Raw genomic sequence first — 19,477 nt, 5'->3', positions numbered from 1 at the left:
TTGGTTGTTCTATGTGAACCTGGTATGTATTGTGGAACATCTGAATTGCAGGCAAATATAGTTCCATATAGAAATATCGATCCATTTAGTCTAATATGGCATGGGAGAGTCCAATTGTATTTCTAGATTTTGACTTAGGCATAGAAAAATTCTTTCTCAATTGGCAAGGTAGTAAAAGCTATTGCAAGAGCTATCTCAAGAGTTATCTCAAGTTATTTTTGCGTGGTAATAAGTGGCTTTTTGAGGTTAGAGCATGCTAATTAGCATGCAAAAAACACACGGGAGAGATTTTTTTCGGATTTTTCATAAATGGTTGGAACGGTTACGCTAGGGGAGTTATCTCGAATTATTTTCATTGGTTGGCTCAGAGGCGTCGCATTTATAGTCCAATGGGTGTCTGGCAAGCGTGCTGGCCCATCAACTTTTCCACCGCTCTAAGCCGTCATCAACCTCAAATAAATCAATTTCGTCGAGGTTGGTAGTGGTGATGATTGATACTGTCTTATACGAGATTACAGTTGCAATGTACATTTAGTTAAAAGGCTTAGGCTTATACAAAATTACTGTTGCAGTGTATATTTAGTTACAGGCTTAGTCTTATACAAAATTACTGTTGCAGTGTATATTTAGTTACAGGCGATCTTATACAAAATTATACTTGTAGTTGCAGTCTTAATGAATCTCAAAATTTAAATCCAGTGAAAACATCGAATCCATTGCAACGGCCTTTATAACGTCACACCAGTTGTCAATTATACTATTATATTTTTTGGTACAACTATCTCTATTATTTTATTTATTTAATTTTTTTCGTTGCGTCCGGCTAACGCTGGCTGATGGTGTCGTTGCCTATATGATGGTGTCGTTGCCTCCAGTGGATTTTGGAGGGGATAGAAATACTAGGTTCTTCCACCAGGCGACAGTTATTAGAAGGCATCAGAACAGGATCAGAGTTATCAGGGGTGAGGATGGGCAGTTGACAGAGGATCCGGATATGATTCAGAGGATTATGGTTAGTTTCTTCAGGGCCAGGTGGACCGAGCAGACTACAGGAGGGAGTACGGTGGGTATTCCACCGCCGTCGACAGGGGTATCTGAGGATGAGTCTGATGCGTTGATCAGTCCGGTGTCGGAGAGGGAGATCAGAGAGGCGATATGGTCCCTTGAGGGAGACAAGGCTCCGGGGCCGGATGGCTTCCCTCCGATGTTCTTCCAGAGATACTGGATGATTGTAGGACGAGATGTGACGGCGGCCATACAGCAGTTCTTCGACACGGCAGTGATGGCGGCAGATTGGCAGCGGACCTTTATTACCTTGATTCCGAAGCGGCAGGACGCTACGGAACCGAGTCATTACCGGCCGATTAGCCTTTGTACGACCTTGTACAAAGCCACGGCCAAGATTATTGCTGCTAGGCTGAGAGTTGTCCTCCCGAGACTCATTGGTTCAGAGCAGGGGGCTTTCCTGGAGGGGCGGTGCATATCTGATAATGTGCTTATTGCCCAGGAGTTTATGTTTGATCTCGGTAGGGCCCCGGTGAGGGGAAGCTTGATGGGGATTAAGCTTGATATGGAGCGGGCATATGACAGGATGAGATGGGATTTCTTGCAGCAGACTTTGCAGGGGTTTGGTTTTCATGAGAGGTGGATTAGTTGGGTTATGGGCTGCATTCGGATCCCTTCCTTTGCCATTCTGGTGAATGGCACGCCGTCCCGGTTCTTTGTGTCATCTGGAGGGTTGCGCCAGGGGTGTCCCCTATCCCCGCTACTGTTTATCATTTGTGCAGATGCCCTGTCTAGATCCCTGCGCCAGGCTGTGGACACTCAGGAGCTGGAGGCTTATAGACCGGCGATTGGGGCCCCTGCGATATCTCATTTACTCTTCGCCGATGATTGTTTGCTTCTTGCCAGGTCGACGCGTCAGTCAGCCCGGGTTATAGGTCAGATTCTCCAGGTCTACTGTGCAGCGTCAGGTCAGAGGGTCAATTTGACCAAGTCAGCCATCATCTTCAGCCCAAAGACCAGACTGGCTATGAAGCATTCGATAGTGGAGATTCTGGGGGTCGGTGAGCAGGTGGGCACGATGACATATTTGGGTATCCCATTGTCCGACCGGCTGCTGCGGAGTGGGGATTGTCTGCCGTGTGAGCTTGGTATCAGACGCAGATTAGCGGGGTGGCGGATGCATGCTCTGTCTATGGTAGGGAGGATCACCTTGGTGCGTTCGGTTCTGTTGTCAGTCCCTATCTATTTGCTTACTAATGCCATTGTTCCGGTGAGATTCCTGCGATCCCTGGAGCGGTTGTTCAGGGACTTCATATGGGGGAGGAGCAGTGGTCGAGGTGGTGTTCACTTGATGGCATGGGAGGTGGTGTGCCAGCCTACTAGCTGTGGTGGTTTGGGGGTTCAGGCATTGGCAGCGAGGCGTGAGATCCTGCTAGCCAGACATGTGGCTAGATTTGTGCTTGAGCCCGAGAGTCTATGGTCCTCGCTGATGAGGGCTAAGTATGGCGCCTTGGTACCGGGCGTGCGTGGGGGTCGTCGTCATTCCCCGGTGTGGAGGGAGATGTGTGCCAGAGCTACGGTGGTGCTTCCGGAGATCGGATGGGCTATTGGCGACGGTCTGTCTATCGATGTGATGGAGGACAGATGGGTGACTGAGGTACCGCTATGCAGTATGCCGACCATGGTGGACTCGGCGAGATTAGCAGGGTGGAGGGTCAGTGACTTACTGGATGCCGAGGGAGGGCGATGGAGAGAGGGGTTGGTTCGGGAGGTTTTTGGAGAGCAGTTGGCAGAATTGGTTCTAGCCCGAGCGACCCCTAGGGGGGAGGCGGATAGGCTGGTATGGATACCGACGGGGCGATCACGGGTGCGAGCTAGGGATCTTCATGCAGTGTTCAGGAGGGAGCCAGTCCGACAGTTTGAGGGGCGGTGGATATGGAGGATGCGGGTGCACCCGCGCGTGGCACTCTTCATCTGGAAGGTGGCGTGGGGCTGCCTTCCGACTAGGAGTGTGCTAGCGCGGCGTGGCATGAGGATCCCTCAGTTTTGTGAGGATTGTGCAGATATTGAGGAGACTATGGAGCATGTTTTGCTGCAGTGCCCTAGGGCCCGAGACATATGGAGGAGGTCACCGATACAGTTACCAGCCTCGGTGATGCTGGTGCAGGATCTGATCCATCTGCTGAGAGTTTCCATGCGGCATCCCAGATCTGTTGAGGCAGGGATCTGTGTAGCATACCTGTCCTACCATATATGGTTGGACAGGAATACTGGTATATTTGAGGGGAGGAGGGCGCCTCCGAGGTTGGTGGTAGACCGGGCGCTGCTGCTTGCGAGGGAGGTTGTTGGGGCGACTTCGGTAGTCACTTCTAGGCTGGTCAGGGATATCTGGGGTGTTCACCACGCTGCTTCAGCGCCACGGTTTGCCATTGTTTCTTGGGCACCCCCACCCTCTGGCTATCTCAAGGTGAACTTTGATGGGAGTAGGTCGGTAGATGGCTTGTGCGGAGGGGTCGGTTTTGTGGTCAGGGACCATTGTGGCAGGATGGTAGCAGCAGGAGGACGGCGTACGCCTGGATTTACTGTGGTTGGTGCAGAGCTACAGGCAGCCTGGGAGGGCTTATCCTTTGCGAGGCAGTTAGCCGGGGCCGAGCGGGTGTACCTCGAGGGTGATTCATCGGTGGTCATTGATCTGATTCGGGGTGTGGATCGGTTTGGGGATGGCCATCCCCTCATTCGAGAGACCCGTAGGATGGCTCAGATGATGGCTGATTTTCAGGCAGCACACGTGTTTAGGGAGGCGAACCGGGCAGCAGATTGGGTCGCCTCCTTTGTCGCTCGGCACTCAGGTGCTTTTTTGTGGACGTCTGATGTAGACGTCCCTTCACAGTTGTACCTTTTACTCTCCCGTGACTTGGAGGGCTGTACTCACGTTCGTACTATATGATATGAGTAGCCGTTTTTACAAAAAAAAAAAAAAGCGCCCCTTCGCCCGTTTTTGGCCCCGCCTAAGTTTTTCGTCCTCCCTTCCGCTCTCGACCCCTTCTCTCCCGACGATCAATCAGATTCCGGCGATCGAGCGAGCGGGGACGAGCCTGGCGTCGGCCCTCTTCTTCGCGTCCCTGGAGCCGCGATCCTGCTATCGGCCTCCGCCACCGCCGGAAGACGAGAACGACAGCAACGGGCAAGCCACCTGCTATCGTCCTCCGCCACCTCCAGAAGACAAGAACGACAGTAAGGGGCCAGCCATCTTTTATCAATCTCCGCCACCGCCGGAAAACGTGAACACCGGTAAGGGCAAGCCATCGGCTATCGACCTCCACCACCGCCAGAAAACCAAAACGACGGAAAGATCCAACCAATCCGTTCCCCCTTTCCTAGCCTTCATGTGGATTCTTGATGTGGTTCTTGATTAGTTTCTTTCTTGTTTTCTTGTTTTTTTTTTCCGAATTTTAGTGACGCTTCTTGATCTCTAGTTTTGTTTTGTTGTTATTTGGACTCTAGAGACGTTCTTGATTTCTATGGGTTTTGATTTTTGTCTGTATTCTTGATATGGTTCCTGGTTACTTGATTATTCGTTTCTTAGTATCTTGTCTTTTTCTTGGATTTTACTGGCGGTTCTTGATTTATACTTTGGTTACAATGTTCTTTGGATTCTTGTTTTCGGTTTCGGTTGGTTCTTATCTATAGTCTGGTTCTTGGTTATTTGGTTCATTAAAATTCTTTGAGGTTTTGGTGATTTATTTTTGTTGCTGGAATTTGAACCCGAGGGTGACTGCTGACCGAGGAGGAGGAGCTCCGGCTGGCTTGGCAGTGGATGGCTGTCTCCGGCGGACCTGCAAGAAGTTGGCCGGGGTTTCCGACGCCGGCCCTCCGATGATTAAGTCAGAGATAGATTTTTTTTAATGGGGAAAAGTAATGGAGAGGAAGGATATAAGAATATATTAGCTGGGGCCGAAGAACCGATCCCTTGCCTAGAGCTCTCTCCCTTTTTTATAGGGGGTGCAGTGGTTACCTGTGATCGGACGTGATTGCGTGAATCAATGAGTTACCATAACGACCCGAGATTTCGGGTTAGCTGACGATCCGTTGAGATCGGGTGCATTCAAATATTGACAGCCGTTGAGGCGAAGATCGTAGGATTTGATCCCGGATATGGAGGGCTTGATTTTCGGTGTGGTGGGAAGGTCTACTTCTCCCTTTGACTGGGTCTTCCCTGGTCATGAAGTCGACCGAGCTTAACTTTGCCGAGACTGTGCCTGCAAAGGCCATGCCGAGATCGAGGTTGTGGGCTCTGTGGTTGTCGATGCCGAGACTGGGCGCTCCAAGATCGGGCGCTCTGAGGTCGGAACTGCCGAGAGCATATTTGCCATTGTTACATTCACCATTGAGTGCCGGCAGTTTGACCACGCGTTTTAGGTGATCCATTTTTTTCTCAACACTACCCTCCGAGTTCCGAGTTCAAGCTGTTTCGGAGCTCGGGCGAAGGAAGTAATTACCTTTATCATGCCGATGAGATCAGGCGATTTTGAATTGTTTTGTCGTTTTGAACTCTTTTGAGCATCTTCAATGATAACATGAGCAGATTGCTTTTTGCTTTTCGAAGTGATTTTGAGCCGTGGGTTCATCATGAGGCTCCAGTACCTGACAGGACGCCACTTCGATTTTGCCTTTAAGGCGACGATCCAATGTTGATACGCTGGTTCAGTTTCTGAGGTCGGCACGTGGCGCGATCTAAACGGGGGGCGCGACTTAGTCTTGTCGATCTAAACCGTCGGGAGGGTCTCTATAAATCCTGGCCCGGCCTTAAAAGCCTTCATTTGGCCGCCGTAGTTCTTGTCTTCTTCTTGTTTCGCTTTCTTCTTCTCCCAATCCTTGTTTAGCTTTCTCCGATGGCGCTTCCAGGCGCTTTCCGGTGATCGCCTTAATCCCTCGCTTCCGGCCGTCAATGATTTCGGTGAAACCCACAGTAGGTCTCTTACCTATGTTTGTTCGGAGGACTATCACTTTTTTTTTCCTTCTCCTTTCTTCTGCTTTATCTTTTCTACTTGGTGAGCACAACAATATCGTGTGGTGCTTCGTCTTCCGGTAGGGACCTTTTCCCTAGGAAGGGGGTCGTATCGGAGATGGGCCATGGCCCGGATGGAATCGGGCCAAACTTGGCCGAGGAGGAATTGGACCTGATTCGAGCTCAGTTTTTCCCTTAGCGCGGGTTTCGCCTTGAGCCTGCGAGGTTGGAAGACCGGGTTACAAGACCTCCTCCGAGTCGGATCGGAGTGTACGTGAAAACACTCTGGGCCGGCCTGCGATTTTCTCTGCAGGGTTTGTGAACGAGCTCTTGGCGGCGTACCAGCTCATCCCAACGCAGCTCGCTCCGAACTTGTGGAGGACTATCATCGGCTTTTTATCACTTTACCTTGCGCACGAGATACCGACCTCGGTGAATGTCTTTCGTCGGTGTTTCATGTTGAAATCTAACCCCGCGGATGGAGAATGGCTTTACCTTGCCCTTCGGGGTAATAGGCCATTTTTTCGAGGTGCTCCTTCCTCCATTCATGGGTGAAAGGAGAAATTTTTCTTCCTATCCTCCGAGCGCACGTGAGAGTTCGACCCATCATGGGGGCTGCCCCAGCTCAAGGCCATCAACAAGCCCCCCAAGCTTTCGGTGAGCAAACAGAAGATTCTCGACGCTCTTCACAGCCTCGAGGGAGACATTTTTTTGAACGACCTCCTGAGCGAGGAGGCTCTGATGAACGTTGGCCTGAGCTCGGTGCGCCCTATGGGTAAAAGTGGTCGTACTGCTCCTCTTCTAATTCGTCGCCTTAATATTTCTTTTTTTCTTTATTTCCTCAGTCGGTTTGGGGGCTTTGCTTTGCTTTAGCTTTTTTCTTTTTTTTCTACAAGTTTCGAGGATGGTGTCTAGCAACAACGCTCTCCTAGCTCGGTATAACAAGAGGGTGGCAGAGGCCAGCGGAGCTCGTCCAGTCCCGAGGAAGAAGCCTAGGACTACCTCGACTTCTGCTCCCATCGAAGATCTTGAGGTTGAAATCCCTCAGCTTGTTCGAAAAAACAGCCGAAAGGGGGCTGGGGAGCCTGGACCGGAGGAGGCTCCCCCTACTGAGCGCGCTACTTCTGTTGAGTGTGCAATTTCTACCGAGGCTGCGGAGGAGCCATCGACTCGTGCTTGCCCGAACTCGGGCCCTTCTAGGACCCATAAAGTCATCCGTCTGCGGCGCTCAGGACCCGAGGCGGGGAGCGGCCTAGGGGTCCCGAGCTCTTCTCAGGCTCCTTTGCCGGGTCCTTCGGGGCCTGATGTCCCGAGTTCTTCGGCGGTTGAACATCGCCCCGAGAGAAAGCTCTATTGCCCCGAGTGGGCAATCTTCGAGGATGACTCCACAATTCATAATAGCGAAGTCGCTCGCTAAGTCATCCGCTGCACACTGCTCCCGGCTGACCGCATCGAGCTCCACGCCATTAGAGTCAGCGACTTTGTTGATCAAGCCTACTGTTCGGCCATCAGGGTAAGTTTTTTCCTGCTCTTTCATTTTCATGCCCCGTCGGATTTTCAGTCTTGGTTGACCTTTGCTTGTTCTTGTTACAGCACCTCCACGATATCGATATGTTTGTCTCTGCGGTGGCCGACTACCAGGCTCGGGCTCGGAGGAGCCAGAGAGGGGAGGAGGTTGCGGTGAAGAAGCTCACCGAGAGCGAGGCCAGGTGGAAAGAATCCACCGTGAAGCTGGAAGCTCTTGAATCCAAGCTCAAGCTTATGGCTAAGCGTTTTCAGGAGGAGGAGGCTTCGCACTCCCTCGCCAGGTCAACCCTTCGTGCTGCCGAGGCCTGCTTGGCCGATGCCCAGTATGAGCTCTTGGGCCTTAAATATGAAGCAGGAGTTCTCCGACTGAGGATCAAGCAGCTCGAGGCTCAAGAGAAGAGGGTGACGGAGTGAGCCTGGAATGCGGTGCAGATCTTCCGTAAATCAGCCGAGTTTCGGAACTTGATGGAGGAGGACGCAATTGGCGGGCTTATACGTGGCTTCGAGGACTGCCGGTCCCAAGTTTGGAAGCTTTGCCCTAAGCTCGACCTCAGCGGTCTCCAAGCTCGTCTAGGGGTCGCTGAGGACGACAGCACGCCCGGGAGCTCTGAGGATGAGGGCATGCTTGACAGCGCGCTCGAGAGTCCTGTAGCCGAGACCGAGCGTACCGTTGTCGAGGCTGAGGCCGGGGTAGCTGAACAAGTCGCTCGTGAGGACCTCTCAGGAGAGGTGACTCTTGAATCTGCTCCCGAGGTCGCACATGAAGCTACTCCTGAGATCGTGCCTGATGCTACTTCCGAGGTCACCCATGAAGCTGCTCTCGAGATCGCGCTTAAGGCCGCTTTCGAGGTCACCCTGAAGTTGGCTCTGCTCCAGAGGCAGCCTGATTCTCTTTTTCTTTTTCTCCTGCTTGTATTTTGCCAGTGAGGTTGGCTGCCGAAAGCATTGTATGGGCCAACCTCAGTTTTTGTACTTAGCCTTAGGGCTTTTTCAATGAAAGCAATGTGTTTTTCAATTTTGTTGTGCTTCTAAACTTGCTTCTGCTTGCTTTCTCAATGGGCCCTTGTCTTCGACGGCTTGGGTTTGGACCTCGCGCATCATCGGCTCTCTCAAGTGATTCTGATGTTTTTGAAGAATTCCGCTATGTTATTATGCTCGAATTTTTGAAGAATTTCGCTAAGTCTTTAGGCTTGGACTCGGTTGTAGTGTGAGTCGAGGCTGGGTTGATGTTTGGCCGTCGAAACTTGAGTGCTTCTTGACTTGTAGCTTTTGCCTTAGGTATTTTTGACTATGGCTCTGATTCTGTTCATTAGATAGGACTCGAGGTTGTCACAGTAGGTTACCTTGAATCTGGTTGAAACATCTGAACTTGGTCGGGGCATCCCGAGCTTGGTCGGGGCATCCCGATATCGCTAGATTCCCCTTAAGGACTTGAATCATCTCAGGATCCTGGAGTTCACAAGCGAATTATCATCAGAAGAATCATTGAATAATTAAGAGAAAACCAGGAGAAATGTCTTATTAGCAATGTTCTCAAACATCGAAGACCCCCGAGGGGTTTTACTGATAATACGTTCGAAGGTTCTTGGAGTGCCAGCTTCGGGGAATGGGGGTCCCATCAATGGACTTTAACTTGTATGCTTCGAGCCGTTGGACTCGAGCAATTCGATACGGTCCTTCCCAGTTCGAGGCAAGCTTCCCTTGTTCGGTAGGTTGAGAAGCCTCAGCTTTCCTTAGGATAAGGTCTCCTTTTTTAAAGAGCTTGACCCTCACCCTGGAATTGTAGTATTATGCCGCCTTCTGTTGGTATCTTGCCATACGAATTCGAGCGGCTTCCCTTGTTTCTTTGAGGAGATCCAAGTTATTTCTAAGTCGCGATGAGTTGGAAGTCGTGTCGTAGCTCTTTACTCTTGGCGATGGGAACCCGATATCTAGGGGGATGACTGCTTCTGTCCTGTAGGCCAAATTGAAGGGAGTTTCGTCAATTGGGATTCGAAACGTTGTTCTATAGGCCTAGAGGATGTTGTAGAGGTCTTCGACTCATTGCCCTTTGGATCGGTCGAGCCTGGCCTTGAGTCTTTGAAGGATGGTCCGATTTGTCACCTCTGTTTCTTTATTCGCCTGTGGATGAGCGATTGAGATGAAACGATGATCGATGCCGAGCTCGGAGCAGAACTTCCTAAGCAGGCATTGTTGAACTGACGGCCGTTGTCGGATATGAGGATGCGGGGGAGCCCAAACCTGCAAATTATTGATTTTCAAATGAAATCTCGCACTTTCGGCTCGAAGATTTGGGCCACCGGCTTAGCTTCGACCCACTTGGTGAAGTAGTCGATGGAGACGATGAGGAACTTTTTTTGTCCTGTGGCTTGAAAAAATGGCTCCAAGATGTTGATCCCCTATTGGGCAAATGGCTAGGGAGCACTGATCGAGGTCAGTGGGACTGAGGGTTGGCGTTGAATGTTGGCATTTCGCTGACATCGGTCGCACCTTTGGACGAAGTCCGCAACGTTTTTCTGGAGTGTTGGCGAGTAATATCCTTAGTGTAGAATCTTGTAGGCCAGTGCCCGACCTCCTAGGTGGTTCCCACAGATTTCTTCATGGACCTCTCGCATGACATAATCCGCTTTCGAAGGGCGGAGGCACTTGAGGAGGGAAGAGGTTGTTGACCCCCTAATGGATTTTGATGAATACAAAACACTAGAGTATAATTCCATTTATCTTAACAATTTACTTGAGGATTTCATGTGTTTAATTAAGAATATTGTTAAGAAATGTCTAGGCAAGTTCCCATAATTTTTATGAATTTATTGAAGAATTTTTGAGATGAAGAAAACAGATCAGGGACAGCCGAGACGTCTCCGGTTTGTTCCAGAGACGTCTCTGGCACAAACAGGAAGAACTGGCACGTTTGGAGACGTCCCCGGCACCTGGCGAGGCGTCTCGCAGGGTCGGAGTCGACTCTCTCAGAAGCGGAGTCGACTCTCTCAGTGGCGGCAGAAAGGCCGATTTCAAGAGATGCGCGCGAGCCGTCTCCACAGTACGCGGAGTCGTCCCCGCAAGTAAAAGCTGAGTTTCCGAGTCGTCCCCAGAGAGTGCGGAGTCGACTCTCTCAGGGTATTCCAGAGGATGTCTTTTTCGGTGATAAGGCAGCGGAGACGTCCCCTGAAAGAGCGGAGTCGACTCTCTCAGAGAATTCCAGAAGACTTGTTTTTCGGAGATATAACGGCGGAGTCGTCCCCAAGGCAGCGGAGTCGTCCCCATGCAAAAAGCGCAAACAAGCCGAGACGTCCCCGTAAAGTGCCGAGGCGACCCTCTCAGAAAAACAGAAAAACAAGGATTCAAACCGTTCATCATCGGAGTCGTCCCCGTAAAGCGCCGAGTCGACCCCAAACAACGTCAAAAGTAAAATCTTACAGCCGAGACGTCTCGCGTTGAAGCGGAGACGTCTCCGAAGCGCCTGGGACGCGACTGACAACTTTTTCAGGTTTGGTTTGAATTTCAAACTCCCTTAACTTTATCTCTAACGGCTATATTTGCCTTTTGGGCTATAAAAGGGAGCTCTTAAGTGCTTTCCAATAACTTCTGACCAACCCAACACAAGATCATTCAAGAGAGAAGAAAGAAAAAGAGGTTCAAGGGAGTTAGTGCATTTAAGTGAAGAAATCAAGTGCCTTCAAGCTTCCCAAGTGATTTCGTGCTCAACTACTCTCTTCCGCTAGGCATTCAAAGCTCACATTCAAGCCAACGCGATCCACATCGGAAGAACCACCATTTCCCACGCTTCCAACGGCTAAAAGGGTTCTTCCGGGTTCTATTATTTCTCACTGTTTTATTTGCTTCTTGAGAGCTTTTAAATCCTTGTAAAACTTTTTCAATATTGTGCTTGTTCCAGTCAAGGGACTTGGAACAAGGGAAAGGCGTTCCAAGCCTAGGTGAAATTGGGGATTATAGGGTTCGTTGTTAGTCCGGTGTAAAACGAGTTGGGTAGTGCACTCGCAAAACTACCGGACTGTAATCTTGGATTATAGTGGAAATTCCCAAAGGTGCTTTGGAGAGTGGATGTAGGAGCAGTGGAAGCTCCGAACCACTATAAAACCTTGTGTTTGCGATTGATTGTTCTCATACCTCTATCTTTACTTTAGTTCATACATTTGTGTGTTTTATTTTTAATTAGGCAAAAAGTTTTAAAACACCCAATTCATCCCCCTCTTGGGTGACCATCTCTGGGCAACAAGTGGTATCAGAGCGGGTGCTCTGTGTATTTCTTGAAAGACCTAACTGTCTTAGCCAAAGATCTAGATGGCAACACCCTTTAACAATGTTCCTGCTGAGGGGCAGGCAACCAATAGACCTCCACTCTTCAATGGGACAAATTATACCTATTGGAAGACTAGAATGAGGATTTTTATTCAAGCACAAGATTATGCCTTGTGGAGGGTCATAATCAAGGGACCACACGAACCATCTCACATGGTTAATGGCATTCAAGTTCCCAAACCTGAGGAGGATTGGGATGAGAATGACAGTAAGATGGTTCAACTCAATTCTAGAGCCATGAACTCATTATTCTGTGCTCTAGATGTAAATGAGTTCAATAGAGTCTCCACCTGTAGTTCCGCCAAGAAAATATGGGATAGGCTTGAAGTTACCCACGAGGGTACGAATCAAGTCAAAGAGTCTAAAGTGAACATTCTAGTTCACAAATATGAGTTGTTTAAGATGGAACCCAATGAAACCATCACATGCATGTTTACACGCTTCACCGATATAATTAATGGTCTAAAGAGTTTGGGTAAATCCTATACTAATCCGGAACTTGTGAGTAAAATTCTCAGGTCTTTGCCGAAAGCATGGGAAGCAAAGGTCACGGCGATCATAGAAGCCAAAGATCTCAACACTTTGGGACTAGAACAACTATTGGGCTCATTGATGACGCATGAGCTCACAATGAAGCAACATGAAGAAGAGTTGCCAAAGAAGAAGACAATTGTACTCAAGGCTACTTCGAGTATGTGTGAAGAAGAAAGTAGTGAGAGTGAAGAAGAAAGCGAAGATGAGGACTTGGGTTTAATAGTAAGGAAGTTTAAGAAATTCATGAGAAGAAAGAAACCCTTTCCAAGAAAGAAATTTGGAGGGAGAAATGATTGGAAAAAAGAAAAGAAAAAAGAAAGAGACCCAATCATATGCTATGATTGCAAGAGACCGGGACACGTTCGTTCCGAATGCCCTCAACAAAAGAAGCACTTTGGAAAGAAGAAGAAGAAGGCGTTGAAGGCAACGTGGGACGATAGTGACACATCCTCCTCCGAGGAAGAGAAGGAAGAGACCGCAAATTTGTGCTTCATGGCATTTGAAAACGACGAGGTATGTCAAAGCTCAACTATAAATTTTACTTTAGAAGAATTATATGAAGCTTTTCAAGAACTTATGAGTGATTGTAGTATGTTAGGAGCAAAGAATAAAGAACTAAAGGCCTCCAATCAAAAACTAAAGGATGATATTAAAAAACTATTGATTGAGAAAGAGAGCGTTGAAAATGTTAACACCATTGATCTAGAAAATAAAAATTCAAAACTTAGCATTGAAAATGAAACGGCAAAAACACTAATTAAGGAATTGAATCTAAAAGTTAAATCTCTACTCAATAATAATACCTCACTTGCACAAAATGTTGAATCCCTTAAAAAGGATAAGGAAGAACTAGTTAAAGAAAATTTGGATCTTAAGAATGAGGTACATAAGTACAAACCAATTGTTGAAAAATTTACACAAAGCTCTGAGAAATTAAATCTTATTCTTTCAAATCAAAGAGCTGTTTTTAATAAAGCCGGATTAGGATATAAAACTAACAAGCAACAAAAGTATCTAAAGAATTTCTTTGTGAAAGCAAAAGATGTCAAAACTGAAAAACCTACATGCTTTCATTGTGGAAAAAGTGGACATAAAGCCTACTCTTGTATTCAAAGAAAGATCCAAACTAACAAGAGTACATTTGTAAAAGCTAAAAACATAACTAAAGTATGGGTGCCTAAGGGAACCAACTACACTAACCACGAAGGACCCAAGAAAACTTGGGTACCTAAGAGCTTCACATGATCATTTTGCAGGTATGCCTTGCAGCCGGGAATAAAAAGAGAATGTGGTATCTTGATAGTGGTTGCTCAAGGCATATAACCGGTGACAAGAGTCTCTTCATCACTTTAAAATCAAAAGAAGGAGTAGTCACATTTGGAGACAATGCTAAAGGTCAAATCATTGGTGTTGGTAAAATCTCCATATCACCCTCCTCATTTATTGACAATGTATTGTTAGTTAATGGACTCAAACATAATTTATTAAGTATAAGTCAATTTTGTGACAAGGGCTTTAAAGTGTCATTTGAATCTTCACTTTGCATAATTAGTAGTCCAGTTGACAATGAGATCATACTTACAGGACATAGGCATGGAAATGTTTACATGGTAGATCTTGATGATCTCACCATGAAGGATGGCCAATGTCTTGTAGCCATGGATCCCAAAGTCAATGAGACTAGTTGGTTATGGCATCGTAGGTTAGGGCATGCTAGCATGGATTTAATCTCTAAATTGATTACAAAAGATCTAGTCAAAGGACTACCAAAAATAGATTTTGAAAAGAACAAAATTTGTGCTGCATGTCAATTAGGGAAACAAACGAGAAGCTCTTTCAACATCAAAACCCTTAGAACTAATTCACATGGATTTATGTGGACCCACTAGAACTGCTAGTCTGGGGGGTAAAAAATTTGGTCTTGTAATTGTTGATGATTTTTCACGTTTTACATGGATTTCATTTCTTGCACACAAAGATGAGTCCTTTCCCGCTTTTATCAAGTTTCATAATAGGGTTTCGAATGAACTCAATCTTAAACTAAAAGCAATTAGGAGTGATCATGGTACCGAGTTTGAAAATCAGTATTTTGAAAAATTTTGTGAAGAAAATGGTATCAATCACAATTTCTCGGCACCTAGGACACCCCAACAAAACGGGATGGTAGAAAGGAAGAATCGCACACTAGCAGATATGGCTCGTACCATGTTGTGCGAATCGGATTTACCAAAGTACTTTTGGGCTGAAGCAATAAATACTTCATGTCATATTTTAAACCGTGCTTTAGTTAGATCCATCTTAAAGAAAACACCACATGAGTTGATAAAAAGTAAGAAACCAAATATAAGCTATTTTCATGTTTTCGGTTGTCGATGCTTTATTTTAAACAATGAAAAGGACAATCTAAGTAAATTTAGTGCTAAATCAGATGAGGGGATCTTCTTAGGTTATTCCTCATCTAGTAGAGCATACAGGGTCTTCAACAAGAGAACTCTCGTTGTTGAAGAATCCATTCATGTTGTTTTTGATGAAGCTAATGGAGATTCTTCTAGAAAAGAAGAAGATGGTGATGCAGGTATACTTGAAGACCGAATGAAGGAATTCTCCATACAAGACAAACAACATGAGGATGAGATCAAAGAAGATACAATTCAGCAAGATGAAGAAGATCAACCTCCATCGAGAAATCAAGATCTTCCTAAGGAATGGAGGTATGCACATGGTCATCCAAGGGATCTAATCCTTGGTGATCCTTCACAAGGAATAAGAACTAGATCCTCTTTAAGAAACACTAGTAATTATCTTGCATTCGTTTCACAAATCGAGCCTAAATCACTAGAAGAAGCGGAAAAAGATGAAAATTGGATGAATGCTATGCAAGAGGAATTAAACCAATTTGAAAGAAATGAAGTTTGGACTCTAATGAAAAGACCCCCTAATGTTTCAATTATAGGCACCAAATGGGTATATAGAAATAAACTAGATGAAGATGGAATAATAATAAGAAACAAAGCTAGGCTAGTGGCCAAAGGATATAATCAGGAGGAAGGAATAGACTTTGATGAAACTTTTGCTCCTGTTGCTAGATTAGAGGCTATTAGACTACTTTTGGCATATGCATGCTTTATGGAGTTCTGATGACCCAAAGATTGATTTAAAGATTGATTTTGATGATCACAAAACCTTGAAGTATAAATACTAATGTTTGTGTTGCAAGAAGAAAGATTATTTATTTTGCAAGGAACATAGCAAGTTGGAAGAATTCAAGAAGGCCTCCAAAGCTCTCAAGAAAAGTTGGAAGAAAGCTACAATTTATTGGCCCAAGTTTCAAGTTCAAAGGATTCAAGTTGGAGGAGCAAATTCAAAGAAAAATTCAAAAGAATAGTCCTCGAGTCGACTCCTGAAGAATTCGAGTCGACTCCGATGCTTGCCGAGTCGACTCCAGGGTAGTATGAGTCGACTCCTAGGAGTCACACAGGCAGAAAAGTCAGAGAGCAGTTTTCGGTTCTGAGATTCGAGTCGACTCCAGTGGAACGCGAGTCGACTCCGATGGTTGGCAAGACGACTCCAAAGAAAGTGAGAGTCGACTCTCAGAGAAATACAAGGCAAAAAGTCAGAGAGCCAATTTCAGACACTGAGAGCCGAGTCGACTCCCGCAAAGTCCGAGTCGACTCCAAGACAGCGCAACCCCAAAGACAGAAGACGGTATTTTCGTCTCTGAGAGGCGAGTCGACTCCAAGACAGTTCGAGTCGACTCCAAGGCAGCGCGACCCCAAAATACAGAGGATCAGTTTTCGGGCTCTGAGAGCCGAGTCGACTCCAAGAGAATCCGAGTCGACTCGAGGAAGAAAAATCAGAAAATATGTCCTCTGGATTCCTGAGAATGAGCCGACCCCTAAGTGCCCGAGTCGTCTCCAGCTATTGGCGAGTCGACTCCAGTTTGGTCCGAGTCGACTCTAGGACAAAGCGAGCACATTAATTCAAATTTGGAACAGTGGCCGAGTCGTCTCCAGTCAAGCACGAGTCGACTCCTGCAACAGGCGAGTCGACTCCAGATCGCGCGAGTCGACTCCGATCCCAACGGAAATATTGTCAGGAGGTACAGACTGTGTCCAACGGCTCTATTTTTGTCTTTAACGGCTAGATTCTTGTTTCCACGCTATCTAAAGCTATAAAATCAAGAGGAGAGCTAGGGAAGAAGGTATGGAAGTGGGAAAGAACATTTAGAGAAGAGATCTCAAAGAGATTACAAGGGAAATCTCCCATAAGCACAAAAGGGCCATCCAAAGTGAAATAGAGAGAAGAAGAGCATCCAAGTGAATCCCAAAGCTTCCTCTCCATCCGTGTGCTGCCTCGGTGATCCTCTACTTCGTGCCAAATCAGAAGAGGGTCAAGTAAAGAAGAAGCCGAGCTCCTTCATCTTCAAAACTCGTTTGAGGGCTTCTCTTTACTCTATTTGGTTATATTGTTATATTTGCTTGTTTAAGAAGCTTTGATTTGTTTTTAAACCTTTGTTTTAATATCTTGTAACTTGATTCAATCAAGGGATTGAATCAAGGGGTTAAGGTTTGTTGGTGAGCCAAAGGGAAAACCAACGGTAATAGGTTTGTTGGTGAGCCTAGGTTGAAACCAACGGTGTAAGGGTTCGATTGTGATCCCGGGAAAACAATCGGGGTGGTTCTAGTCGGTGAGCCTGGGAAAACCGACCGAGTTCGTTGCGACCTCGTAAAACAACAAGTTGGGTTGTGAGCTTGTAAAACAACCGGCTGTAATCTGTAGGATTATAGTGAAATTTCCAAGAGGTCTTGGGGAGTGAATGTAGGTGCTGGGGTGCACCGAACCACTATATGTTTGTTGTGTTTGTAATGCCTCTTGTCATTGTCTAACTTACTCACTTACTTACTTAGATAAATTGCTTGCTTAACTCTTATCCGCGCATCCTTTAGTTGCAAGCATATTCAATCAAGTCACATTCTATACATCAAACTGTTGCTAAGTTTAAATTTCACTGTGCATCTATACAACTTAGCATAATTAATCAAAAAGTTTTAGAAGTAGTCTAAAAGTTTTAAAAGACCCAATTCACCCCCCCTCTTGGGTTGTATCTACTGGGCAACAAGTTCAAACTCTATCAAATGGATGTAAAAAGCGCCTTTTTAAATGGTTATATAATGGAGGAAGTTTATGTAGGACAACCTCCAGGTTTTGAGAACCACTTACGTCCAGATTATGTTTTTAAATTGCATAAAGCATTATATGGACTTAAGCAAGCCCCTAGGGCATGGTATGAAAGATTAAGTAATTTCCTAATTGAAAATAAATTTAAAAGAGAAAATGTGGACAAAACCCTCTTCATTAAAAGAAAAGAAAATGACTTATTGCTTGTGCAAATTTATGTGGATGATATAATTTTTGGTGCTACTAATGATAGTCTTTGTCAAGAATTTGCCAAGCTTATGCAGGGAGAATTTGAAATGAGCATGATGGGTGAGCTCAACTTCTTCCTTGGGCTACAAATAAAACAATCAGAGGAAGGCATCTTCATCAGTCAGTCCAAATATATCAAGGAGATGTTGGAAAAATTCAAGATGAAGGATGCAAAGGAAATCAGCACACCCATGGGCTCAAGTTGCAAGCTTGACAAAGATGAAAAAGGTAAAAGTATAGACTGCAAATTGTACAGAGGTATGATAGGCTCTTTACTTTACTTTACTGCTAGTAGACCAGATATATTATTCAGTGTTTGTATGTGTGCTAGATACCAAGCATGTCCTAAGGAATCACACTTGCAAGCTGTTAAAAGAATTTTTAGATATCTAGTAGGGACATCTAATGTAGGCTTATGGTATTCTAAACAATCTGACATAAATTTAATTGCTTATTCCGATGCTGATTTTGCCGGGTGCAAACTCGACAGAAAAAGCACAAGTGGCACATGTCAATTCTTGGGTGCTAATGTGGTTTCTTGGTTTAGCAAGAAACAGAATTCAGTTGCCTTATCCACAGCTGAGGCTGAGTACATTGCAGCTGGAAGCTGTTGTGCCCAAGTTCTATGGATTAAGCAACAACTTGAAGACTTCGGTATCAAAATGGACAATATACCAATTAAATGTGATAATACAAGTGCAATTAATTTAACAAAAAATCCTGTCCAACACTCAAAATCAAAACATATAGAGATTAGGCATCACTTTATTAGGGATCATGTGCTGAAAAATGATGTGATGATTGAGTATGTATGTACTGAAAATCAATTGGCCGATATCTTTACAAAGCCCCTTTGTAAAGATAGGTTCAACTTCTTAAGGAATGCATTGAGCTTGTATGATCCTAGCAATTAAATTGAACTTGCATTGCAATGCTTTGCTACTCAAACTAGTAATCCACCTCAAGGTCAACATAAGTGAAAGCATGAATCTATCTAAGTTAAATGACGAATTGTTCGACTTTCCGGAGGATGGTTACCCTCCCTTGGACTCTTTATGGAGATATTTTCAGAGCCTGCTTCATAGGTATTCGAAATTTGGTCAAACATTCCTCATTTCAATGTTAATAATTCAAAAAATCATTATTAAACTTTTATAGGATATATTATTAAGGGGGAGGATCACAAACAAACTCACTCTGTATTCACCAAAAGAAATCATGTTGATTAGTGTGATTGAGTAAAATAAATTGGGAAAAGATAGAAATTAGTCTGAAATTTTTCAGTGCCGGAGACGTCTCTGGCAAATCGCAGAGACGTCCCCCCGGCGAGACGTCTCGCATCAGTCGCGGAGACGTCTCGGGGACCGAACGAGGGTTTTTAAATAGGTGAAACAGCTCGAGCCGACCCGAGCTATTCTCTTTCATCCCCGACAAAAATAAAAACCCTAGCCTCCATTTGCTCTCCATCACAAACCCTAGCATCCATGGCACCTAAGAGGGCTAGACGAACCGGTGGGAGGCGTCCTAGGGTAGCAACCGACGGTGAGGAACGGAGGGAAGAGCCATCCACGCCGTCCCCTCCGGTTGCTCCGCCAACCACGACCATTTCCTGTGCGAATCGCACAGTAACCACCGGTAGGTACATAGATTTCCATT

The 19,477-nt window shown here is 45.9% G+C and overlaps 1 protein-coding gene across 1 annotated transcript; it reads left to right on the top strand.

The window, feature by feature from the left end:
• Nucleotides 1–856: 856 nt before the first annotated feature.
• LOC120110636 lies at nt 857–7,954 on the top strand. Its single transcript, XM_039126215.1, has 2 exons — nt 857–3,937; nt 7,607–7,954. The coding sequence occupies exons 1-2, from the start codon at nt 857–859 to the stop codon at nt 7,952–7,954; spliced, it is 3,429 nt and encodes a 1,142-aa protein (XP_038982143.1).
• Nucleotides 7,955–19,477: the final 11,523 nt, after the last annotated feature.

This window comes from Phoenix dactylifera, chromosome 4 (assembly GCF_009389715.1).
Source record: "Phoenix dactylifera cultivar Barhee BC4 chromosome 4, palm_55x_up_171113_PBpolish2nd_filt_p, whole genome shotgun sequence".
NCBI classification, from domain to species: Eukaryota; Viridiplantae; Streptophyta; class Magnoliopsida; order Arecales; family Arecaceae; genus Phoenix; species Phoenix dactylifera.
This window is presented reverse-complemented; position numbering and strand designations above follow the sequence as displayed.

What these genes read in the sequence shown, in the direction of transcription:
- LOC120110636 (XM_039126215.1), top strand. Translation starts at nt 857, where the DNA reads ATGGTGTCGTTGCCTCCAGTGGATTTTGGAGGGGATAGAAATACTAGG. An exon ending in ACTTGGAGGGCTGTACTCAC is followed by an intron (nt 3,938 to 7,606) that starts GTTCGTACTATA and finishes TTCTTGTTACAG; the next exon opens with CACCTCCACGATATCGATAT.